Source organism: Periplaneta americana, chromosome 15 (genome assembly GCF_040183065.1).
Source record: "Periplaneta americana isolate PAMFEO1 chromosome 15, P.americana_PAMFEO1_priV1, whole genome shotgun sequence".
In the NCBI taxonomy this organism is placed as follows: Eukaryota; Metazoa; Arthropoda; class Insecta; order Blattodea; family Blattidae; genus Periplaneta; species Periplaneta americana.
This window is the reverse complement of record NC_091131.1, coordinates 85,075,910-85,103,050: the sequence shown is the minus strand read 5'-3', so window position 1 is coordinate 85,103,050 and position 27,141 is coordinate 85,075,910. Positions and strand designations below refer to the sequence as shown.

General features: G+C 35.5%; 1 protein-coding gene across 2 annotated transcripts in view; it reads left to right on the top strand.

Moving 5' to 3' along the window:
• The window catches only part of ssh (Protein phosphatase Slingshot), a 461,482-nt gene that overhangs the window by 289,686 nt on the left and 144,655 nt on the right, over positions 1-27,141 (top strand). For both annotated transcript variants that reach the window (XM_069847761.1, XM_069847760.1), the window contains exon 3: positions 19,775-20,009. In XM_069847761.1, the coding sequence (XP_069703862.1) occupies positions 19,775-20,009 (235 nt within the window). The remainder of the gene's footprint in view (positions 1-19,774; positions 20,010-27,141) is intronic.

Here is a 27,141-nt window from a genome sequence, read left to right as displayed (position 1 = left end):
AATTTTTCCAGCGAAATTCGGGAGAGTCATTGAAGAAGACTGAACACTTCCATCAAGATATGCAAACAGTGGACAAAAGATATCAGGGTCGATGTGATGCTGCGTTGATGGGAGATTACATTTGGAGCCCAGTTCGCGCTGATTCGTGTGTCTCTCATAAAAGACATTGCACATTTTCTCTTCATATTTGAATGACTGGTAACATAATAATAAGCATAAATGTATTCTCTATGATATCGATAGTAGTGTATATTGCAATTTGACTAAAAACGTATGAGTGTGATTTTTGTGCAAAATATTGACATTTCAAAGGAACGAATACTATATTCATGATTAGCACACCCAAATTATGAAAGTAACATTAAAAAAGCAGATAAGCACAAAGTGATTCAAATTTTGTAGAGTAGGTAATATACACTAACTATACAGGGCTTTCATTTCAAAACTTCCTAGTCTAAATAACTAATTATTTAAATTGAATTCAATTTAAACAAAAAACACGTCAATTTTGATATTGAGGGAGAAGTCTAAAACCAGACTTAATTGTATTTTAGATTTCACCCCCCCCCACTCCCAGTCACCCCCACTTTGAAATTTCAGATGGCACCCCTATATTTTTATACTTATAAAATGAAAGAACATTAAATTGTATATAGGCCTACACCTCATTCATTTGTTTTCTCATATTTTGTTTTCTATCGTCGTTTGGCAACCTGGATTGTTATTGTTGATTAGAGCTGAATAGAATAAAGCTACAAAAACTTATTGAGCATTTCATGTAATAGTTGAGTTTGTGTATTAAATTATTTTAAAATTGTATATACCCTTCAAGAGAGAACATAAATCATCCTTATTGATTAAATTTAGGAAATTACACAAAATAAGCTTTGTTTTCATCCTACAATCAACTGATAATAACAAAAATACAGGTTGCCAGGCGTCGATAGAAAACAAAAGATGTGAAAACAAATTAATGAGGTGTATAAACAATTGAATGCTCTTTCATATTTAAGCATAAAAATATAGGGATGTCATTTAAAATTTCAAAGCGGGAGTGGCTGGGGGTTGGGGTGAATTCTAAAATGCAATTAAGCCTGGTTTCAAACTTCCCCTCAATATCTTAATTGATGTGTTTTTGTTTAAATTGAATTCAATTTAAATAATTAGTTATTTAGACTGGGAAGTTTTGAAATGAAAGCTCTGTATAACGACTTTTTGATGATCAAGAAAAATACTTTTTCCAGCTAGATTCGTAATTTGACCCACAGTGCAGCGGTCTGTGAGGCCTTCTAATATGAGGAAACTATTGCATATGACCATCGTAATTGGTTTATTTGTTGTAATCTTTATCGGTCTTGTATTAGATTTATAGAACTGTATAATTAATTATTCGTGTTTTCTATATTATGGGATAGTCATGTTACAATGCAATTAATTGCACAGAAGAATTCATTCCTGGAAAACATGTATAGTATCCACCTTCAGTTATCATCTTCCTCTCTTTCACATTAAATTTTGATTAATGAAACATTTTAATGAGACCGAGACGTAGATGGGAGGATAATATTAAAATGGATTTGAGGGAGGTGGGATATGATGATAGAGACTGGATTAATCTTGCACAGGATAGGGACCGATGGCGGGCTTATGTGAGGGCGGCAATGAACCTTCGGGTTCCTTAAAAGCCATTTGTAAGTAAGTAAGAAACATTTTATTAAAAGCACAACAGGGATCGTGTATGGACTTTAGAGTTGATAACAGATGGAAACTTTGAAAAATTGCTGAGTCCGTCTGAACTTCCTGCGTGAAGATCAGTTATTAAAGATGTAGTGCAAGTTTTTAGGGAACAGAGAAAGAAGATAGTAAAATCTTAATACAAAATCTCTTGCAGATTATATTAAAAAACTTTAGCTGCAGAAGATGTTTCAAAATTCACTTTCTACATTCGCATTTGAATTTATCTCTTGATAACTTGGCAGCAGTGAGCGAAGAATAAGGAGAACGCCTTCATCAAAACTTATTACAATCTTATAAAAGAGGGAAATGTTTGAAGCAAATATTCTCCGTGATATCACCCACTAAAATAAATGAGCCTGAGTGTGTAATAATTGTTTATTAATTTTATTTTAAACTAATTTATTCATACATTTGCTCCATTGTAGCATTTTCTGTTGCAGTTTAGTGTTGTATAAAATTGCGATTCGTCTTTATTACTTATTTATAGGAGTTACTATTACTAAAAATTTTAGGATGATGCTGATATTCAATGTGTCAAAATGAGTAATAATTGTGATATTTCATTTGTATACAATATCTTTATTCAGATTTGTTATTTAATGGTATGGAAAGAGTTATTCTCTCGTCAGACTAAGTTTCAAAGCTTACAAGAAATCTACACGATGTAATTTTAAAGGTTAAAGTTTAACTTTCAGGAAATAAAGCCAGAAATACTGTAGTAATTATAGATTGATTTCCCACACTTCCCGCTGTTTAGTGTAGAGAAGTGTTTGAAGTTCAGGTGCTTGCCCTATCAATGACCTTGAACTATGTATATGGTTAAGAGTAAGGGTGAGATTTTTTTTCTGTGGTGAGCGTTAAAAGAACTCTTTATTATTACTGCATTGGGTCAGGGATTAAAAAGGTATCATGATGAGTTGAGTGAATTTTCTTTTAGAAAGTTTTGCATTCTTTTCCATAGGCCTAAAAGGGAAATGGAATATTCTGAACATTCCGCCTAAAACTCAGAGAAATTACATTGTTTAGGAAAATGTAACAACATTTTTAAAATAACAGGATATTATCTTCGACAAAATACACAGAACAGCTAAGTTCCAAATATTCAACCTTCGACAGTGAATAGCATTCAGCATGACGTGCTCTTTATGTAGATATCTGTACGCTAGAGGTAACGGCACAAAATTAATACGTATAGCCATTACTATCTGGTATTCCATATTGCAGTTTAAAGTAATTTATACGAAAGCAATAAATCGAAATTGATAAGGGACTTATTTCCAGCATTTTACCCATCGACTGGTAATGTAATATCAAATATGCTTTTATAAAATAAAATCCTGTATTAAGGTTAACATTTATTCAAATAAAAATTTTATTGGTCCCATCACAATATCATGTTCTATCAGTTTAGTGATTAAAATATTCCCACAAATAATTCGGAACACTAATTACATAGTTATTAGTGTCCTCAGTAATACTATTGTACTTTTTCTTATTATTGCGTATATCTTTAACACAGCAAATAATATAACCTCAACACCAATATTATCTTTTACATTACAAATAATTAAGATTTTAATTACTTGGTTGAATAAACAAATATCCAATATTGTCTATATTTGCCCTTCTTGTATGGGATTCGTAGAAACACACAAAAAAAATACAGGACACTCAGCACTGATTTTAAATTCAGCTTTGGCGTGTATTTTCCATAGCGCTTATCCATGTTGTCCTTAACTAAATATATATTAAATATAACAGTCTATTATAGAATGCACTGGAAGGAATGGTGAACAGGAGAAAAGATCGTGGCGGAAGATATTAGATTATAGATGGCATTGAGATATATGGATAATGTGCGAAGATTGAGGAAAGCAGAAATAGGAAAGATTGGAAAATTCTGAGTTTACAGTGAAAGATCTGTCCTTGGACGGGAAACTATGAATGAATGTTATTGAAAATGAGATAGAGAATAAACTGAATAAAATGAATTGAAAATGTACCGTATCCGTTACAAAATAGGTTCACCTGAGAATTATGAATCGTACAATATTTTTCTGAAGAATGAATTTCTAACAGTTGTTCGTTGCGAAGCATAAAATCATGAAATACAATACATTCCTCACTGAAAAATGATTTCACAATAAGCACTGATTTCTTGTTTTTTTCTCACCAGTCCACATTGATTTCATTCGGAAGTATAATTTTTCAACATCATTTGCATTTGTACCGCAATACATATTGAAATCTATCACTTTTTTTAAATTTGGTAGCTTTTCATCAGTACTTTTGGACAGATTCACCCAGACTATACCGAAATGTTTTGATTTAAGATTTGTCTTCAATTTATTACCGACATATGTTTTGAAATTCAGAACAATTTTCATTAATGATCTCATCAAACAAGTGAGAGTCTACAATGTTTGATCTGGTAGCAGTCTGCTTCAAAGTGTGAGCTGTTTTAAGAACATTGTCACATCCAATGTTGTCAATGTAGCTAATTCTATTGTCATTAGTTGTGATGAAGACTGATATTTATAAAAATAAAGTTGATATTCCCATTTTTGTTTTTGTTTTCTTTTTTTCAATCACTAATTTATAAACATATGTCCCACAACGGGACACATAAAAAAAAAGAACCTTCCCGTATTTTACAGGACATATGTTATGGAAATCCTATTCATGGTACAAGTGACTCTAGTCCAGAACCAGTAAGAAATTGGATGAAATTTGGACATGAGAAGAGAAATTTTAATAATGGGAAAGGCAAATTTTATCATATGCATTTACCGTTTTTCAAGCAGACATAGTGCTCGTGTAATGGAAATGTTGTGATTATGCAGAACGAAGATAATTATGTGCAAAAATGTTATCTTGAGTTCTTCGGTAAACTAGCAGTTTATTTATGATAGTTTGATAGGCTACTGTATGTCAAGTGCTGCAAAACAGGTAGCCTAATAATTATGGGAAATTAGCTACATGATACCCATTTTTACCGTTCTGAAGACGGTGGCGATCGTTGCCGAATTATGCTGACAAAGGAATCGCAAGAACAGCGATGAACATTGCGAAAAATAAGTGCGAAAAAGTGAAGCAAATGCTTGGCCGCTTTGTGTACGCGAGTTATAATCTCCAGTGACGTGATGGATACTGTCACTGTGCCAACGAAGCCACTCGCAGTGCTTTTCTTCTCTTCCCCAAGGTTGTGCTCAGTTTGTGCTGGTCAGCTCGAGTAAGCACACTTCGTGAGTCTCTCACAACTCTCATCGTTGTTCAGTGTGTATTGTGTGACATTTTGGATACTCTCGTGGCATCCCCGCCTGCCATCTTTCTCGATGTCGACAGGTATGTCAATATTGGACTGATTGTTTTCCTGTTGTAATCGGAGACTTGTGATAACGAGATTGTTTCGTCTGTAATTCTCTCACGTTATCTACAACGACCTGAGTCATTCTTTCAGAAACAAGTAACATTAATTTTTTAATTCACTTTCATTGCTTGTGTACAATTACAACATTATTTTTAATGCGACAAAGTGTTAGATCGTAATCTATAAACCTCCATGAGAACTCAGTGTAATTCATAGGTTTAAAATTCGTTCACAGATTATGATGATAGTTATTTTAGCCCAAATTTGATGTATAAAAACAAATATTAAAATACTCGTATATTAATAAAATGTGTACTTAATACAGATGTACAATAACAGTGAAAGTAAATAGACTATATGTGAATAACTGTCGTTCCATTGAATTTTATATTTGTTACTTTGTTTAATGCAAAGTATTTTTGGATACTATTCAAAATACTGCATTACTTTCATTAAAAAATACGTATTATATATTTTTTAATTAACGTAATTTTCAGAATGTGTCAGTTTGAGTAATTAATATACATATTTTCGACGAATGAATACCAAGTAAGTTAACATGTATTACTTTCATTAATAAGCACTGTAAATTTTCGATTATCCGGGTTAATAGGGACCTAACAATTCAAAGATAAACGAAAAATACGGATAATCGAAAATACGTATTTTATCGGAAATTTACACTTTTGTTTTCAAGTCATGAATAATATTAAATATACTGTACAGGATTACAGGATATGTATTACAGTGTTTCACTCCTAGTTTGCTTTCGTTCGAAAAAATAGAGGTTATTTTTATCTGTTACAGTCTTTAATAACTGCACACTTTTCGGGAAGCCAAAACATCTATATAATCTAAACTGTTTTACTCTGAATAGTCTATAGTACGTTTGACGTTCCACTGACTTTTTTGTCCCTTTTTACAAAACTAAAACTATGAGAAATCATGCACGGGAAATCAGCAAACCGGATAATCCAGACTGAAAAAATAAGATAGCATGCAGTTCCTAATCCTTTTGAGACTTCCTGTTAGGTGCATTGAATTACATATTTACTAAAGAAAGAAATGCGAAATAATTACAGTGTCTCTTCTGGTGGTTATTGTCGTAAAATAAAATTCCAACTTTTCTAATATTTGAAAAGGAAAACATCAGTAAAATTCATTTATTATAACAACATCAAACATTTTCTTAATTCCGTTCTCGGCGTGGACAATGGAAGAAATTTGTCTTCCGTCCACGGGACTGGGTGTTTGTACTGTCATTTGCTGTCCTGTGTTGTCTCAGCGCTTGTCCTGTGTTTTGCTGACCATATGACCAGGTAGGCCCGTAATTTTTGCCTTTGTAGTAGCTATTATCACATGTTTACCCTCCCCTACACCTCATGGGATTGTAAGTTGCTCCGAAAGGACGGAGTAAAACGTAACAGATTTTTTTATACATAAAATGGATGTAGAATCGCCGTCCAAGTCGTAATAATATTGTTAAAGTAACTTATGTGTTTGTATGTGTTCCATCATGTTTCATGTAACATGCATTTTTCACAATTGCGGGTTTTATTTAATTTATGAGTATCTGTCACTCAGTCATAACACTAGTTCGTGAATCTGTAATATCGTACATTTTGATGTAACACTTCCCTAAATTCGGGGATATGCAAACACTTTATATTGTTAATTTTGACTATAATGATGATGATGGTTATGACGAAGAATATTGTATGTTGTGTCTGCACCATCGTAACGTTACAGGCTGTTGAACGAAAGAACATTCAGTCATGTAACTATTTGTTATGTTTGTTATTTATCGGAAATTTACTTCATGTTATGTTTTATTTTTCGACATTTGCAGTCTAATGAAGTGAATCTTTGGCACATGCAGCATGTCATAGCAAATGATGTAACAACACTTTTGTTTTTGTGCTTGCTTCTTCGTTTTCATCTCCCTTCCCGCATACCTGCTACTGTATTCTCTCGAGAGCACTTATTCAGTCACTCAACTGATGGATGTGCTGTTTGAATATAGACCTACTACTGTGGTTTCGATTTTATGTTTTAACGTCACTTTAGGACTACTGTGATTCTTAGTGATATTTTGGTTTAAGTTACCTATTTTGAAATGCTTCCATTGTTGCTCAACACTGTTAGTTGCTATACGACAGGTTTTAATTAAACGCGAATATTCTTGTCCTCTGTGGTCTAGCGAAGTGCTAGTCAACCCATTTTTTTCTTTCACGTACTTCCAGAGACAATTTCGGATTAACTTTGTTCCCCCAAAATTGTTGGTGCATAATTATAGCTATAAATTATTACATACAAATAAAATGAAATAAATTACGTCTAAAGTAATGCAAATAATCACAGGTCTTAAATCATAAAAAGGATAATGAAGTTGTTAAATAACAAATTTAATATTTCCTATTATACATACTGAGTCACGAGGATTTACCGTCCTTTACGGAGCTTATCTCTGAATTCATTTTGAGCAAAAAATGTCATATAAACATAGTTCCTATTCTCAACATTTTTAGAGTTACACTAATTTAAAGTTGTTTGTAAAATACGTTTTTTCTTTAGTTTGAAGGTAAAAGAATAATACTAATAGAGAATGAACCATACAGAAGTATCATTTCTTTAATTTTATTGGCAAGTATTATGAACAATTAATATTTGAGGAGAAAAATTCGCTCCGGCGCCGGGGATCGAAGTCGGGTCCTTGGTTCTACGCACCAAGCGCTCTGACCATTGAGCTACGCCGAATTCAATCTACAGCACCGGATCGAACCTTCCTCCTTCAATGTTTCCCTTTTGGCCTGACTCCAAGCTAGGCATATATATTGACGTTTTATGTCTAAGTCAACTGCCATTATACAAGGGGCGCACTCAGCTGAGTGACTTATTTGGCCGGGATGTCGCAGTTAAGTGCACAGTAATCTGTACAGAATATGCACTGCTAGCTATGAGAATATTAAAGATTTATTATTCTATAGGACAAATTAATAAATCTTTAATAAGTATTATGAAGCTAAAAATGTGCTGTGAACTCTTTAGTTGCTTCGTACAGACATCTTTTTCTATTTTTAACTAGAAAATTACATTATTCTTACGCACTTATCACAACAATTATTACAAATCACACCACTTCCACCGATTTAATTATTTGCAGTTCAGTTTTTCATTCTAATTTAGGCCTACAGTCTTGGAGAGTTTACAACACATTTTAAAAAATGTCGCCGTCCGCTTGAGTACACTTGGCCGCACGCTTGTGAACGGCACTCGTCGCTCTACGTAACTGCATACGGCTATAATTGATTTCCGTAGCGCTCTCGCTGGCTGCTGACTGCACGCTGACCAAGATCACGCATTCACAGCAATGCGTTTCAATAACGAAACGTAACTCTGTAAATGTTGAGAATAGGACCCATGTTTATATGACATTTTTTGCTCAGAATGTCTTCGGAAATAAGCTCCGTAAAGGACGGTAAATCCTCGTGAATGACTCTGTAGGCTATAGTAATTAATAAAGGAACGAGGTGAGGGCGAAACAAAATTATCTGATTAAATGTTATATAAATTCGTAATTCATTTGGTTGTGGTCCCTTAATAAGACGACTAAACTTGTTTCCGGCACGCTACTACATCGATTCGGGAACGAATCTTCTTGCTAGATCAGAACTGGTTCTGGATTAAAGCGATTTATGTATTTCATTTTGATGTTAGTGCGAAGAAACTCTGCTCACACAAATATATTCAAGGAAATACAGGAGGTGTGAAATGGCAGCATCACTATGTTCCGTCAACTCTTTGCGAGCAAAAATTTGAAAGTTACAGAGTGGCATGTTATTTTGAATGTACCGTCAATGAATATTTTCAGTGGGTTTTCTTTTAATTTTAAGGGAAGTTCAGGGAAATTGACGGCGGTAGTGTAAAAAGGATTGCAATCAAATCTTGAGTGCCATCTTCTCTCTTAATATCTGGAAAGTAGGCTATTTTAAAAATGATATCCCAAGATTTTTCAAGTGGCATTTGATTATTATTTACAAACAAGCAGTTCAAATGGCACTCTTGATTGTAGGATCAGAATAATATTAGCCTAACGAGCACTGCTGTAAGATTTTGATCAAAATAAGAGCCTAGACTATATGACCTTACGTTTAGATCTCCTGCGGCTAACCCTGATTCTGACCCTGATCATCCAGTGTTCGTCGTGAAATAATATTATGCTATTTAAAATTTCACTTATCCGCGGTTGAAAAACAGTGGCTAGTGAACACCAAGCTAGCCGTTGGATCTGAAGTTCACTGGTTCAGACCTGATGCAGGGTGATGGATTTGAAAGGGCGATAAAATCTTTAGCATGGCTTCCGCGGGGAAGGAAGTAAACCTGAGAGGAACTTGTCTTAGATTTACAGTACGTAAAAGAACTTTGTTCCTGGTAGAGGGCTCCATGCAAAATTTGGAAGTAGCACAATTGGCTTGCGCCGGTGCCCTAAGCTCCTGTTGGCTTGTCCTATCTTGCATTCATAATTTTCAAACGTTCCATGTGGAGAAGAAAGCACAAATAATATCTTGGAATGAAAACTTATAACTTTTTTTCATCTAAAGCAATGCCTCGTTTTTGAAATCATTCTTCTCATCTGTCAGCTACTCCTCATTTATTGGTAATGTCTACACCCTATGATTACCATCGTATCTTCCAGAATCGTCTTTCTATGTCTTGCTTTGTTCGCCCTCTCAAAAAAAAAAAAAAAAAAGTTGCCTTCAAGAAAAATATTTTAAAAATTATTGTGACGTATATCATAAAAATGAGTTATTTTTCTGTTTTTAATCAAAATAATTAATGATATATATTTTATTTCATAATTACTTTGTTTTCTTATCTGTCCAGCTAATCCTTGCCATTCTTTTCTAAAGCCACAGATACATTGCATCCTATCTCTTATCACTTTTTGTCAGAACCCTGCTTTCACAATCATGCAAAATATAAGACGATCAAAATATAAGACTTTGGAAATCTGTGCTTAAATTCTAGTTTGTAAATACTTTTTCCCCCTCTCTGACCAACGTTTTTTGGGTAGTGTAATTATTATTCTCCTTATTTCAATAATTTTATCATTGGATATCATAGTAGTCTACTACCCAAATAACATTGTTCTGCCTCGTCAAATTTTATATTGCCAATCTTTACCCTCAACTGGTATCTATGGGTCAATATAGACCCATATGGCTAGATATCGTAATATACATTTAAAAAGCAATACCAGTTGAGGTCGTCTCCTGTATAAACTTATATCTACTGCAGTGCGCTAATACAGGTACTACTGCTTTTGCTATTAGGAAGAGATTCTGACGAAAAATAAGGAAACCAAAAAGGAAACCGTTGATTGCAAGCGCCTCCGGATATAGTCGATTAAGGCGTATTTTGTGTTTTATAGTTTAACCATTAGAAATCGCATGTCCAAACCGGGCGAAGGCGATGGATTTTAAGTGGTTAGGTACAGCTTACAGCAGTAAAATTTTGGAAATATTCAACTTTTTTTTCTCCATTACTGTATCTTGTACAACAATGAAAATTAGTATGTGTAAAACACTATCCTGCTGTTTGAAAAAAAAAAATATATATATTTTTTTACGATTTAAAAAAATTATTAACTTTTTTTTTTCAGTTCATTATACAGTGATGAAGCGTTTCCCACATAACTAAAAAACTACCCAACATTCTGTGATGAAATTTTTTGTGTATATTTATGCATGTCATATCCACAATATGATGCATGATCACTTTACCTTTGATAGATTGTCAGATAAAAATAAATTCATTTAAAAAATGATCAAATGTCAGTATTTTCTTCTAACATAAAATATATATATATATATATATTATTTATTTATTTATTTATTTATTTATTAAGGAATGTAGTTGAAAGAGCATGATATTGTAAACATGAGTTTCAGCAATAAAATAAAAGAGAGAGAACATGAAAAAAATTAACAAATTTATAAGTTATGAGAGAAACGCTTCATCACTGCACAATAAACTGCCACCATTTTTAATTTAAAAAATATATATAAATATTTCTTTAATCACAAAAATATATTTTTTTTTCATATAGCAGAAGGATAGTGTTTTACACACACCAATTTTCATTATTGTACAAGATACAGTAATGGAGGAAAAAAATGTTGAATATTTCCAAAAATGTTACTGCTGTAAGCTGTACTGACCCCTTAAAGGACGATTATCTGAGCATAACTTCCTCCCAGGAGGAAGTAATGTTTGTCGATGAGTGAATGAATGATTGGATTGAGAATCATTTAAAAGGTACGCTGAAATCCGTCTTTGCAAGGAAAATTGCTGCTGAGAAGTGTATATGTGAACTCCAAGCCTGTTGGTCACTTGTCTCACTCCGATTTTCGCCGTTCCATTGAAGGAAAATAGAGAATTTTGAAGAGGAAAGCCGGAAACGGACGTGACTCTAATAGTACAAGGGGAGAAATCACTAAAGAACAGCAACATTTCAGGATTGCCGAAGATGTTAAAAGCTGCACATCTAGAGGGACGCCGCAGTCCTCGCAAGAGAAGGGATCCGAGCCCTTGCACTATACGAGTTGCAGCCGAGTAAATGCGCCCCAGTGTATCCAAGGCAATTGCGAAATCCAAGGTTCGATTTCGAAGGCTTTAATTTGGAAAAATGCCGAAATTCGTGTGGGGAGTGAGATGTAGGTCCGTGGTCCATTTCTTTTGTGGCCCATCCCATCGTTTGTCTTAGCCTCATTAGGAAAATCACAGACAGGATGAGTTAATTTGTCGGTCCCGTGTACGGCGCGTGAAAGAATCTATGACCGTGATAGAGAGCTCCAAGATAAATTTGTCGGCTGTTTTCGCTCACAATGAATTTCGACGCTGAATAATTTCTCCAGTTGAAAGCGTTAAAATTTAATAATAATAAACTACTACTACCGCTACTGCTACCGCTACCTATAGGGCCTATACTATGAGCTACAGAAGCTCAGTTGGTATTGCAACTGACTGCGAACTGGAGGGTTCCAGTTTCACGTCCGGGTGGTAGCGGAATTTTTTTGTCATAACTTCCCGCATGTTCCGGGATACACTGTCTTCTGTCAAAGTGAATACCGATTTTTTCTGGGATAAAAAAGGCGTCTGGGACATGGTGCTGACCACAACATCTTTTCGTGCCGAGGTCAAGAAAGCACGTGAGCTCCTACCCACATGCCCGCATACATCATGTGCGTCACGGTTACCTTTATTATCTCTGGTGGTCGATTAAGACCTTTGTCGCTGTCAGTTGTTAGCAAGAATAATTCCATTTCTGACATGACAACATCTTTTGGCGAAATTCATTATCTTTGATGTTAGGATGAAGAGTGATGTGACTAGTGAGTTAAATTTTGGCATAGATGATAAATGATCGCTGTAGTGGCAGGATTATTTTCTGTGCTGTAATTTTACCATACATGCCCCCTGGGTTTAATTTCATGAAGAAGGTTATATTAAGCCTTTTTATCGTCGTCGAATGTTATGGCCAAACACTGCAACAACCTAACAATCGAAGACTATAGAGGAAACTAAAATGTGTCGTCTTTTCTTGCTTGCAGTATTGATATTAAGTTACATTATCATAATCTTACTTAATTACTTACTGGCTTTTAAGGAACCCGGAGGTTCATTGCCGCCTTCACATAAGCCCGCCATTGGTCCCTATCCTGAGCAAGATTAATCCAGTCTCTATCATCATATCCCACCTCCCTCAAATCCATTTTAATATTATCTTTCCATCTACGTCTCGGTCTCCCCAAAGGTCTTTTTCCCTCCAGTCTCCCAACTAACACTCTATATGCATTTCTGGAATCGCTCATACGTGCTACATGCCCTGCCCATCTCAAACGTCTGGATTTAATGTCCCTAATTATGTCAGGTGAAAAATACATTGTGTGCAGTTCTGCGTTGTGTAACTTTCTCCATTCTCCTGTAACTTCATTCCTCTTAGCCCCATATATTTTCCTAAGCACCTTATTCTCAAACATCCTTAACCTATGTTCCTCTCTCAAAATGAGAGTCCAAGTTTCACAACCATAAAGAACAACCGGTAATAGGCTATACTGTTTTATAAATTCTAATTTTCAGATCTTTTGACAGCAGACTGGATGATAAAAGCTTCTCAATCGAATAATAACAGACATTTCCCATATTTATTCTGTGTTTAATTTCCTCCCGAGTGTCATTTATATTTGTTACTGTTGCTCCCAGGTATTTGAATTTTTCCACCTCTTCAAAGGATAAATTTCCAATTTTTATATTTCCATTCCGTACAATATTCTGGTCACGAGACATAATCATATGCTTTATCTTTTTGAGATTTACTTCCAAACCTATCTCTTTACTTGCTTCAAGTAAAATTCCCGTATTTTCCCTAATCGTTTGTGGATTTTCTCCTAACATATTCACGTCATCCGCATAGACAAGCAGCTGATGTAACCCGTTCAATTCCAAATCCTCTCTGTTATCCTGAACTTTCCTAATGGCATACTCTATAGCAAAGTTAAAAATTGAAGGTGATAGTGCATCTCCTTGTTTTAGTCCACAGTGAATTGGAAACGTATCTGACAGAAACTGACCTATACTGACTCTGCTGTACGTTTCACTGAGACACATTTTAATTAATCGAACGGTATCATAATGTACATTGTTATATACTTTTATTGTAATGATTTCACTTTTCATCCTTAAAACATTTTTAAAATCGCTTTTTTTTAGGCTCATTTCCGCGTAGATGCATGTTTCAGTTAAATGTAAATATTATTTTTTTATCTAATCAGGAAACTAAAAGCATTATCTTGGAGTGATAAACCGCATAAACAAAGGAAATGAAGAAGAAAGTTAACGCCACAAAAATGTCTATTCTTGTTTTGACAATATGTTTGATAGAAACGAGTCGCAGATTTAAAATGAACACCATATAAAGACTAGGCTATATATATTTAAGAAGATGTCCTTGTTTAACAGGTGGGATTGTTTATTGGCATGTGACCTGATGACATGCAGATTCCATGATGTCGCCTTCACCCAATGATCTGATGAACAGGTGCAAGCTTGGCCGCTAAATTGAGATCATTGAAGTTGGACAGTTTCCAAATATGCTGTGCAGGGGACCTTCACACTATAGATCGGTCAAAATACTTTTTTTATTCAAAGTTAGGTCCAAGAGTTATTATATTCTGCACACACGCGCAAGACCATTCGAGTCCCTTGTAACAAAACTGTTTTATTCTTTACTCAACGCAGGTACGAATGCTCATTCTGCCTTCCTTTATTTATTTCCGAAACTAGAACAAAATCATGTTGTAAAGTAAATTATTTTTGTTTGTTATTGCTTGAATATTTTGTTCTGGGTGTTTTCTTCTTACAAAAAGCAATCAATCACCTGTGCTCAGAGATGTAAAAAGCAGGATAAAGCGTCATAAAACGAAGAATAGTACCCCATGTTAACAAGTAGGTATTAAAACGTGACTGATCTTGTTTGCGTCAATTATAGCAATTTCCATTGCTTATTTGTTTTTCAGAACTGATTTCACCTTAAGAATTTGTGTTGATTCGAGTTGAGACGCGATTCTTTCATAACTTTCTATAACTATTGGAGACAGAAATTGTGTGAATTACGGCGAACTTACATTGAAAACTGAAGTATCTCGAGAAACTTTCCGCAATACTGTTTTGCCCACGAAAATGTCGAACTATTTCACCCATATTTGATATTCACTAAGCTCACAATAATAAAATTATTCAATTTCATTTGAATAGTCTATTATTATTATTATTATTATTATTATTATTATTATTATTATTATTATTATTATTATTATTATTATATTTGCATTTTTTTGTATTTGTATTTGTGGTGGTGTGATAGAGACCTTAACTCCATCAGATTAAAAATTAATAATAATAATAATAATAATAATAATAATAATAATAATAATAATAATAATAATAATAAGCCAATAAGTCGAAGCTTATAATTTTAAAATATCCTTAGAAAGTTTAGTAATGACTTCTGTAAGTAAGAACACAGATCGAAATTTGTAATAGAGAACACATTGGGCTTACTGAAATATTTCGCGCGTTATATACTTGCGTTGTACTATATAACATCCTAGATCATATAAGTTATTATGTAACAGATTGCTCATCCCTATGTTAAAATCGGTAGCACTTTGAAGAGAACAACCGCCAGGATCGCCACCCGTCCGCCGTAAACGAAAACGAGATGGCAGTACAGTCGCTAATGTAATTCAGATGGGAGTTATGACTGATTCCTTATGTAACAACTAGATGGCAGCAGAGTAAACCTGACAAAAGTTGTTACCGTCAAAGCCTATAAGGTCGAGCAATCTGAGTATAGGCCTATATGATCTAGGATAACATTTATCATTGAAGATTGTCACATAAACTTCCCAGGTATCAAACTCGTTTAGCACAAGTGGGAAAAAAAAACTCTGAGGAACAAAATAAGAAAAGAAACTTTGATTAAAATATGTGTTGTATGAGGCTATGGTTGTTCCTTCCCTCCGTTACGACAATGAAATATGAGTCATGAAACGTAAGGAAGAAAGTAGCATACAAGTTACTTTTTTTTTATATAGTCAGATGTTCGGGACGTGGACATATAAGATACGAAATAATAAGAAATAATCTAGATATGACAAATTGCAAGCGAAAAATATTAATTAACTCAAAGCGACCAACATTATCAAATGTGAATATTAACGGGGGGTGGAGTGAAGTAAAAAAATACACGGCTTTCTAGTTAAAATGTTACATCATGTGAAACTGTGTAGTACCTAAATATCAGAGTCTTTTTTATGTCCTTTGTTGCGCGTTCAAATGTGCGTAACTAGCTTCGTGACGCACTATACTTTTGTTAACCTTCTCCAATCTCGAACCCTTCAAGTTGATGTCGAGTTTTTCTCTCCAAAAATCCAATCTGGTCTACAATAAACGGTGTCATTTGAGATGAATAACACAACCATTTTCTCGAAATTCTGTGCCCTGTCAGTGCGAACTTTTCGTAATAGTCTATTTGGTAGAAAACGATTTGTTATCCTGCCTAGTTTCTTTAGGGAAAGGATCCGCTGACTGATAAGCTAGGACCTTTTAGTTTCATTGTCTACATTTAACTGATAATAATCTGCACCATCATTTGAATACTTCCCTGTATTTGGTAGACCTAGTTACATTTGTGTAGCGATTTTGTCACTATTTTTCGCTTTCACAGTAATTGTCACTGTTACCATCTATATCTGTATCACTTTTCACTTCAGAAGCGCAGTCACTTGTAACACTACAATAAGGAGTATCATCTGCAACTGTTGAGCTAGCACTACGAGGAGGAAAAAATTACTTATTGTCACTAATAAAATAAATTTGTTTCTTGCCTTTACTAACTCTCGCTTCTTATTTTGTCAGAGAGCGTGTCGCTTGGCGCGAGAGCGACGGCAAGCATTGCTTATACCTGTGCTAGACTCAACACAGTATTATAAACTGCTGCTAGATGCACCTACACGGCAATTCCTCTACGTAGTTACGAACTGTAAAAACAAACTGTTTCGACCCGTTCTACAGAAAATATAATTTTCTATTCCCGTGCAGATTGACATTAAGCTGTTTAATATGTACTATATTGCAGGGAAGCCTGCGGGCCCCCTTAAGCCCCAAGTCCGCCTGCATTGCAAGTTTTGTAGGTCCTAAAGTTATGCCACTGTTTCCGGCAGAGTTCAATTACCCAAAAACCATTAAAAATTATACCGGTTCCGGCCCCGACCTTGATATAAAATACTTTAAGAATACGTTTCATTGCTTCCGATACTCTTGTGACCCGCCTGTGATGTCACGTCGTATAACGGGGTTTACTGACCATTGAGCCACATGTTGTGGAAATGTTTTGTTACATTGACTTCAGTTCTTTAGAATTGTTTTGTGCAGTTTTGTACAACTGATAAAGGATAAACTCATAAACGTATACATCAGGCCCGGGCGTCAATACCTCAATTGAGATACTGCAGACTACCCTTAAATCCCCACTCCACATTCCCCAGCAGAGACAGTTATGTATCGGACCGATACGAGTAAACCCGAAGGCAAGCGTTGCTGAGTGACGCATTGTATAAGGCATGCATCATAGCTTTCGGCTCTCGCTGGTCGCCTAAAATCCACCACTGATGAACAGTGCTTTACTATATGTTCGTTTCTAAAACGGTGAAGCGAAAAGGACATGGGCGAGGTTATCTTCTTTCTTTTTTTCTTGCCCTTTGTGCTCATAAAAACAATCAATATTCTGGAGTAGTCCCATGAAGCATTTTACTATGCCATTTTCATTCATAATTATAAATAGTAGATTTACCATTATTACATATTGGGCTTCTGTAAATGAATTGATATTGGTTTATGTACCGATTCTACAACTATGTTTATGATTGCGGTAACCATTTCCGGAAGATGGAGCCAGTAAGGTGCTTTTAACCACACGGTTCAAACATCCAGTAGTTAGGTACATCATAACACAACAACAGAGGCATTAGATTTCATAAACATGTGCGTTTTATAAGTAGCCTACTTATTGTACAGTACGTATGCAATTTGATGCCAAATGTATATGTATACATTGAAATGAGAACACATAGAAAAATGCGATACCTCATATTCATTGCCTCTCCTTATGTTCTTCGTGACACCTTTTCATTCAGTTGACAACCTTTCATAGTGTGAGGTTGCTCCTCGGAACGTCTGTTGATGAAGGCACAATATGCTTGTCTTGTTATTGTTGTAGTGAGAGTGCTTTTAGAATGCCGGAAATGAATTTTATTTCATTGCTACAACATGGCATTATTAATAACATTACTAGCACCGAACTCATGGCTGGCGACCTCAGTGCATTTCAAGCGGCGGTTGTTACACCTTTCGGAAGGTATTTGTTGAAGTGCTTGTACCTAGATATTATTTTGATCTGTCAGTAGGGCCTAATTATAAAAAAAGAGAGAGACTGCATCCAGTACATATCACGTAAGTTACTCAATTGCGAGGGATTCACATTAATTGCAACATATTCAGAAATTTATCTCCACTCTCCAATATTGGAGTCGTGAAAGATCAAAGATCTGCTTCGACATAAATCGAGCTTTTAGACAAGTAATTTTTGAGACGCAATGCTTCGCTCATATGCGTGAACATTTGTCTTGAACGCGTGTGAGTGTATATCAGTACATGACAGTAAGTTATTCTCTAGCCATACTGTAAATCCTGTAGGCGATACAGTAGTTGTATTGCAGGTTTTGAACGTACTGTGTATGTATTTTGTTTGATGGTTATTTTCCATTGTTGTTTGAGAAATGAGGAATACGACGTAAAGACGTTATAAAGTATTGGTTTTCTTACTCTATTACTATATCAACAGTCCACACCTGTGGAGTAACGGTTAGCGCGTCTCACCGCGAAACCAGGTGGCCAGAGTTCGATTCCCGATCGAGGCAAGTTACCTGGTTGAGGTTTTTTTCCGGGGTTTTCCCTCAACCCAATATGAGTAAATGCTGGGTAACTTTCGATGCTGAACCCCGGACTCATTTCACCGGCATTATCACCTTCATCTCATTCAGACGCTAAATAATCTGAGATGTTGATAAAGCGTCGTAAAATAACCTACTAAAAAAACTATATCTACATGGACAACATACAACAAAAAATGTTTCAATTCTTGTGAGCTATTCCTTGATTCAGAGAAATTGAAAATTGGAAACGAAGTTATTACTAATGAGTTGAACACCATGTAAATTTTACGTTGAAAAAAAAATTGCGCAGTCCAGAAAAGGATTACTCGAATAAATATGTGGAATAGAAGGTGTTGATGTATAAATTTTGTTAACTAGACCTACAAATAATTTGACAATAAATCTTAGAAGGCAGGAAATGTCCTCTGGAGAGGTCGAAATAAGTAAATTGCTTAACAATGGGGTAAAAAGAAAATATGAAGACAAAAAAATAAAAAAATTGCGCTTGATTTAAACATATTCGATTGTTACTGTTGTATTATACTTCATTAATGAATAATGTAAAATATATTTGAATGTGTCTTGGAATTGAAAGTCGCTTTCCTGTTTCCTTTTGTGACATGTAAATATTCTTAAACTTGTTTTTATACACAGCTCATTATGGAAACAAGTTACAAATTTCGTACTCACATTCGCTATTTGTACTTCCTACTCTTAGAAGGCAAAAGAGCGTAAAATGTAACGGCCGTCATTCAAACATGTTAAAATCGAAATGATTGTACACATTAAAATAAAATAATTTCCTTGCTATGTAGTGAAGTACTGTGCGTTTCAGAAGAAGATCCGAGCAAAGAATGCCAGTTTTCCCCCTTCTCTTACATCCAACCCCCGACTCGTATCTAGCCGGCCAATGACTGAGTCTCGTTTGTCCCAATCGGCTAATGACAGCATCCCCATCCACCTGCTCCTTCAGAGGAGTTGAATTATTAGTTTACCCACTCCTCTTACCCCTCAAGGACCATACTCCCCTCGCAGGGATCCTCTCCTGAAATTTGTACAGAAAGGAAGCGCATTTGCACGTTGTTTGATTGACATCTCCTTTTTCTTTCAGCCTCAGCGAGTGTTACTTTGCCGGGAAGGGCGCCGCATTGGTACTTCCGCCCAACGAACGCTTGCGCCCTTCTTCCAACAATAATTCTAACAGCAACAGTAACAGAAACGGCAACGTTACCAGCAACGGAAACGGCAGCAACCACAATCGTCGTGTGAGCGCAAGTGGTTCGGACATCCAGCAGCACCTACAGTCCATGTTCTATCTCCTGCGACCTGAGGAAACACTCAAAATGGCAAGTATCGTACTATGTTTCTTTGTTTGAATTTTCAGTTATTATTCTTCATAGCTTCATCTGTTATGGTTCGCACTGTATGAGTGTTTTGCATTTAATCGTCTCGTTTAAAAACTATTTAACACTGTTCTAGAGAGATTATATAGGAATTGAAATTCTCTTGTGTCACTAAAACTGAAGAAAATTAGAAATAATAGGCTTGTTATTATTGGCGTCTGAAGAAACTGTCTTCTACTTTCCACAACATTAATATAAATATTAGGGCTCGGATTTTCATGACCTAAAAGTTAAAAACTCCCGTGAGTATGTATCATTAGTTATGTCTTAGAATATGTAATTGTACCTGGTTTACACTACTTTGAAATTCAAAGAATCTTTGCTAACTCTGGTATTATAGTATCATATTTCTTTGTTCAAAAGATGATCTTTGATACAAGAACTTGGATGAAAACCAGCTTGGACGACTTTCTGCATGTCTTTGCATTTGATCAAAGTTACCATGGAAACGGCTTGAAAATGGCGGTTATACATACGGGAGGGATCAACGATTTGTAAGTAAGGAAGTGAAATGACTTCTGCCGATATGACCAGCATACGGACTTCTTTCGATACAAAGTAAATCTAACTGAAATATAGAAGGCATTAAAACAACAGCTGAAAATAGAGAGTGAAAATGACAGAAAAATGTAGGCTGATTATAATGTCTAAATTGTAAAAATACTTATAAATTTGTATGAGATAATGAGAAAGAGTTTCTTTATAACTCGAAATGCCCGAATTACAAAAAATTGGGGACTACGAATGCAGAAACTTAGTGAAATTAGGGCTCCAACATTTCCTAGATCTTTTTTTTTTTTTTTGTGTTCTAGCTTTTATTTATAAAGCCCATATTAATATCGCGCTCGCATTGGCAATAATGGCGGAATTTTGATCGAATTCCATATTTGTTTCCCCAGCGTTCTATACAGAAAACTGGATTTGCTCAAAGATCTTTGATGCAATGTAATAGCATATCTGTGATTCAAACTTCGCGTCAGATACTGTTCAAATTCTCTCTTCAAAATTTTATTAAAGAACTTGATGCTGTAATACTGTGTTAAGGCCTCCCCCACACTGACGCGAAATATTCGCAGCGGTCGCTAATGTTTCGCTTTGCCAAGTTGACACCGCCTCAGTGTGCAGTACATTTTGATGGCAATCATAGACTAGAAATTTAGTTTGCATAATTACGAGTTTGCAAATTCTATCAAGAATTTAAAGAGTTTCTTTCGCTAGCTCGAGGTATCCTTACATTCTTTTGATTCAAAACTGGTCTTCGCCCTACGAAAAATGTATAGTTTGGACACGATTAGTAGATACACATTTCAATGAATATTTTCTGAAATTTCAGCCAGTTGAACGCAACTGTCTAAAAAGGGATTCAATATCGATGTGTGAATGTCGTAACTGTTTTGAGTTTATTACGGAAAATACTCGAAAAGCTGTTGTTTACAATTGTGCAAACTTAATTACATGTCCACAAAACAAACTCAGTATTTATCGCATCATACGGTACCGTAAGCAGTTAAATTTTTCATAAGTTCTTTAGTACATTGGAATGAATCAAATGTATTTTTGTCAAGTGATGTTGGCCAGAAATCAAGTTTCCTTATAAATCTGTCGATTTCATCTGTGGCTGTTATTACTTTAACATCTTGGACAATATTCAACGTATAAATTTGGCTTTCAGGTAAAGCTACCTGTAAAGCTGACTAGAATAATTTCAAGGGAAAAATTGTTTAATATTCAACGTGTTTAACTGTTGAAAAATATCAACAAGTAAGGCCATCTATCGAGCCAAAGAGAATTGGTAAATGATTAGCATATTGCGCAGTTTCTCATCCTGCAGGTACCGGTGGGCCTAAATTAAAGGTTTTGCTCGTAATTTAGAAACTCTATTACCTCACGGCGGTAATACTGTAGTTTGAAATACTAGAAATTATATTTTCGTAATTGTATTTCGTGTCATTGTTGCACCATATACTTCTGTTTTGTTTGTCCTTTCGGTGGTGTCACTAGTTTTAAGTACAATTATTATCCTTATTTTCGACTTTACAGGGTTTCGTATTTTTCAAATGGAGTTAAGTTACGGTAATGGGGTGGGAAGGTTCGCAAACAAAAGTCTCGCCCAAAAGGGGCGCGAGACGGAATCCCCCCGCGGTCATAAAAACAGCCCTGAATCCTCCCGAACAATAAAGGGTTCGTAAGGGGCATAGTCTTGAATCCTCCTGGTCAATGCAGGTAGTAGATCTGTAGATTCCTGACAACACACGTATTTTCTGTTAACATCAAACGAAAATGAATGAAACTCCACTTTCTAAATTTTCATTAGTGTTTCTTCTTCCAGTTCGTTCAGCGTTACGCAGGGTGCATGACCAGGAGGCAAACTGGCTCACACTCCATAAGTTTCCACATTCATATGCTTCGTCATTATTCTTTTACATATCCATCTTTAGCATCGTAATTTTTCATACAATTTTTCTTCTCTTTCACGAACTTCCGCATTTAACTTTATATTAGACGAGTTTTACATATTCCATTCTTGAAACTTTTCCAGCTTTGAAGTTTTCTACTTATTGTAATATGAAATCCTAGTGTGGACATAACCTTCCTTTTTTTTATTTTTTGAAGAAGTATTTACTATGTTGGTATCCAGCTGTATTTGCTTCAGTACTTCAAGAAATCTGGTTATGTCTGGATTATATGCATAAAATTGGCTATTGTACTTGCTGTGGAAATTTTCGCAAGCGTTGGTAGTTCTCTGCTTACTGCAACTGAATTCTGCCCACATGGAACGAGAAAAAGTGCATTTTGGTCGATGTACGTTTCAATTAGACTTAATAGACAGAAAAGTTTGTAGTTTTGCTGAGTCAGGCTTCATTGATATGAAGTTCTCGACAAAACAGTCACCAACCATATCAGGGTCGAACATTGGCAAACCAAATTTGTAGGCTAAAATTCTTCCTATTTAATTCCTGAAGTGGTAATTGTATGCAAGTCTGAAATTTTGTATTTTTCGCCACGGCTTTGTGTTAAAAGAAATGAACATCCTTGGATGTTTCCGTCAATCCTCTCTTCACTTGCAGCTTTCATTACACTTTATTCAAAGTCAGAAAAAATCGTTGACGGATAGAATTTCAGCCCGAATTTAGTACATTTATCAAGAACTGTTGAAAATACATTCTCGTATGATGAAGTGTTTTTGTTCTTCAAGAGGGGAAAAAACCATAGGAATGTAATGTACCTTAACGAGCCCATGAATTATAAATAGCTGACAAAATAACTTGGTGCAACACTCCGTCTGAACCTGAGGTTAGGGGAGGGTATAGAGAAGAACCGGAGGATTCAGGGTTGTTACCTGCTCGCTACCCGACCGGTGCGGGAGGATTTGGGACTGCTACCTGCTTGGGCATCTGGAGTACGGGAGGATTCGGTCCTTCGACCCCCAGAAGTGGGTTATGTCTTCAGAAAGTTTGGCAACCACTGCTCTATAGCCTACCGATAGCTATTTTAGAGCTTCTGTGCTCGGCACTACAACTTTAAATGTGTTTGTTTGAAAATTACTGTACTTTACAGTTTTGTCGGCCTTTTCTATTAGTCTCGTATTCGGAGTGACAAAGTAGGCCCTACTTTAACATTAGCAATAATTTGTTTCAATTGTTTGCAGTGCCGGGTCGTATGCGTTTAATAACACTTCAATATATCCTATATTCCGCACGCCTTATCGGTCGCGTCTTATTTAAGAAGCATGTAGGCATGAGGAATTCCGGACCTTGCCAATTTTAATTTTATATTATTCGCATGTCTTATACCTGACTGGAACTATTATGGACGGACTGTGGAAATACCTTCGAGCATTAAAGTATTACTTTTATGTTCAAAGGGAAATACTAAAACTTTACAGTACCGGTACGGCTACTTCCCTAGAAATTTCTTTTACGTACCGCTATGGAATGGAGGGAGAAAGGAACTGGCCACCCTGCCCCATCATCTACTGGTCTAGTTTTCTCATATGTGGTGCCTTCTTGGTATCACTTGTGAGGTTCAGACCTGTCTTCGGACAGTTGACTAAACAACACTGAAGGATTTCCCTACCTCGCGGCTGCGACTATTGAAAATTATTATTGTTTATCGCGTATGAGGATTATTTAGAAGCTACTGATATAAAATACTTCTGAATGGAGGATAAGACTGATTTCTGGAAAAACGCGGAACATAGATCGTATGATTCCATAAACTTTCGATATAATGGAAATCTAATCTTTCGCTGAAACGAATGCAAAGAAAAAAGGGAAAAAGAGAACATCCCGCCCCTGAAAATGAAATAGCATTGAGAAAGTCCTTTTTCCGAAAGTGTCGATCTCTCTCAATACCCGATACTCCCAAGTATTTAGTGTGTCGAGGTATCGAAAGTAGGCCATCTCTACTTTTTGTTATGTATTTTAATGACTTCTTCAGATATCGTACATTTAATCACAGTCTTGCTAGCTAAGCGGTTTTCTCCAGAATCAAATAGATTTCGATACTCTTAGTCTTAGGATCATTCTATCGAGAAACCCTGTCAAGGTCACGATACAATACTAGCAAGAGGCAGCCTCTTAGCCTCTGATTCGCAACAGGGGGTTGTTAGCCGCGTCTGATTCGTGAGTTGATTACAGTAGAACGTGTAATAATGTGGAGATCCGTACTTTTTACTCTCTTTTATTGCTATATGGTAATAATAATAATAATAATAATAATGAAGAATTATTTGTTCCATCTCCAACGCTACTTTTCTGTTATTTATTTATTTATTTATTTATTTATTTATTTATTTATTTATTTATTTTTCTAGGAAGAACTTCGATTTTCAGGCTAACTTATAGGACTTATGTTTCAGTCACATGGATGTTGTACCTTATTAGAGAGAAAATTTTCACTGCCACTAAATAAATACTATATTATTGGCAAGACTACTGTACAAATTTTAAAACTTTCAGGTCGTTCAGATAGTTAACTATATGTTACAATGTCGTAATGAACGATGTAGTGTCTTCATTGCTTTATAAAAAGTGTGAACTTATTAACTTTATTAATTCGGTATAACATTGTGCTTTAAGCATAATGTTGGTGCTGCAAGTATACCTTTGTTTGCAAAAAATTGAATAAAGTATGTCTAAAAACCTATCATACTTCGACAAAAAGTAATTTGAATACTTCAGGTCCCGAAAATCACGAGCTTAGAATGTCTGAATTACGTGTACTTGCATAACAGTGCATATTATTATTATTATTATTATTATTATTATTATTATTATTATTATTATTATTATTATTATTATGAAAAAAGCCCTATACTAATTGTTCTGCCTTAAGCTGTGTACAGTTACACGTTAATTAATATCCATCACATTGCGGACAGGGGAAATCTTAGAGTAAGTTGTAACTGTTGTTGGATGAAGCTATTTTGATACAGTACCCGGATGAATCTGTACGAATCATTGACCTCGTTTCAGTTTGCTCTTGTTGCAAGTGGTGAGCCTGTTTTGTTGCCGCGAGTCAATATATCTTACAAATGATCCATTCGAGACCAAGATGACTACAGCGTCTTATTGAGCCAATCAGCAGTAAGCCAGAAGAACACATTTAGCACGATAGAAATTACAAAAGCTGCCGCCAAGCCATTCTATGTGCACGTGGAGCCTGGAAGTTCGTGGGAGAGGTAGTTAACTGTAGGAACTATTTTCAGAACGCCTTCTGCTTTTTGAAAATGTATTAGTCCGTTGATTATTTGGCCGCTAAACGAAATACTAATTGATGTTACGTGTCTTCTATTTCGTTTTAAAACCTCTCGATTTACAAATGGAATCTAAAATTAGCTGAGAATTGCGGACCGTGTAGAGTCTTTCAGCAGCGTCTGGTGCTATTTTTCTATCTCAAAACATTGTGGCAGCGTGTTTACAGATACACGAGTGCATAAAAAGAATACTGTGTTTCCTGTAAGACTGCTTTGCTTTTAATTTACTTCCGATATATCGTATTTCAGAGATTTATGAAGAGTTTGAAGTAAGTACTTCTATACACATATCAGACTAGGCCTCTACCTATTACAATTTTCTTTACGTTGTTATTTTAACGACGCAGTATCAACTACTAGGTTATTTAGCGTCGATGGGATTGGTGATAGCGAGACGAGGCCGAGGATTCGCCATAGATTACCGGTTAGGGAAAATCTCGGAAAAAACCCAAACAGGTAATCAGCCCAAGCGGGAATCGAACCCGTGCCCGAGCGTAACTTCAAGTCGGCAGGCAAGCGCCTTAGCCGACTGAGCTACGTCGGTGGCCCTGTTACGAATGGTTTTAAGCATTGAGAACAGTGAGAAATTGTACAAATTGAATTTCTTTGTTTATTTATTCTTTAGTCTAGAATTCTCATTATCGGTAGGCTATATGGGTGCATATTAGTTCGGTCCCATCAGATACACACCTGAAATGTAGGATTAATTCGTTCCGGAGTTCAGAAAGGTACAGTACTAATTCGGTCCGAACTATGCAGGTTTAGACAAATTATATATTTATCAAAGAGACTGTGAAGTTATATAGGCCTATTATGAACTAGCTGTCGTACCGAATCCTACTTTTTTATGTTGGTATGATATCGATACTGGCATGTTTTGATGTTGGTAGCGATACTTATTCGAACTTGTTTTCATAATTAGGCACGGTCGTACCTAACTGTCATTTCAGTCCGTGGTAAACATTCTTTGAATTCGTAGCTACGACAGAAAGAACGACAGATAGTTGAGAATCATCTAACATCTTTCAATTAATAGACGTTTTAAAACGAATTAAAATTGACACTTGCATACAAATTAGAAGTCCAGCAACAAAAAGAAGATGAGACCAATTAAAGAAAGAACAATATATTAGAGACAAAATGGCAGAATTTGTATCTAAATCAATAAACAGACTCCATTATGTAAAACCTCTGTCCTACAAATTTCTCCCAAAAACATAGCTCCTAGTATAACTGATTTCTCTGAAGTTTAAGAAGTTTTGACTAAGGTTCATACTGTACATTGTACATGATAATCAACATTTTAACCATGCCTTA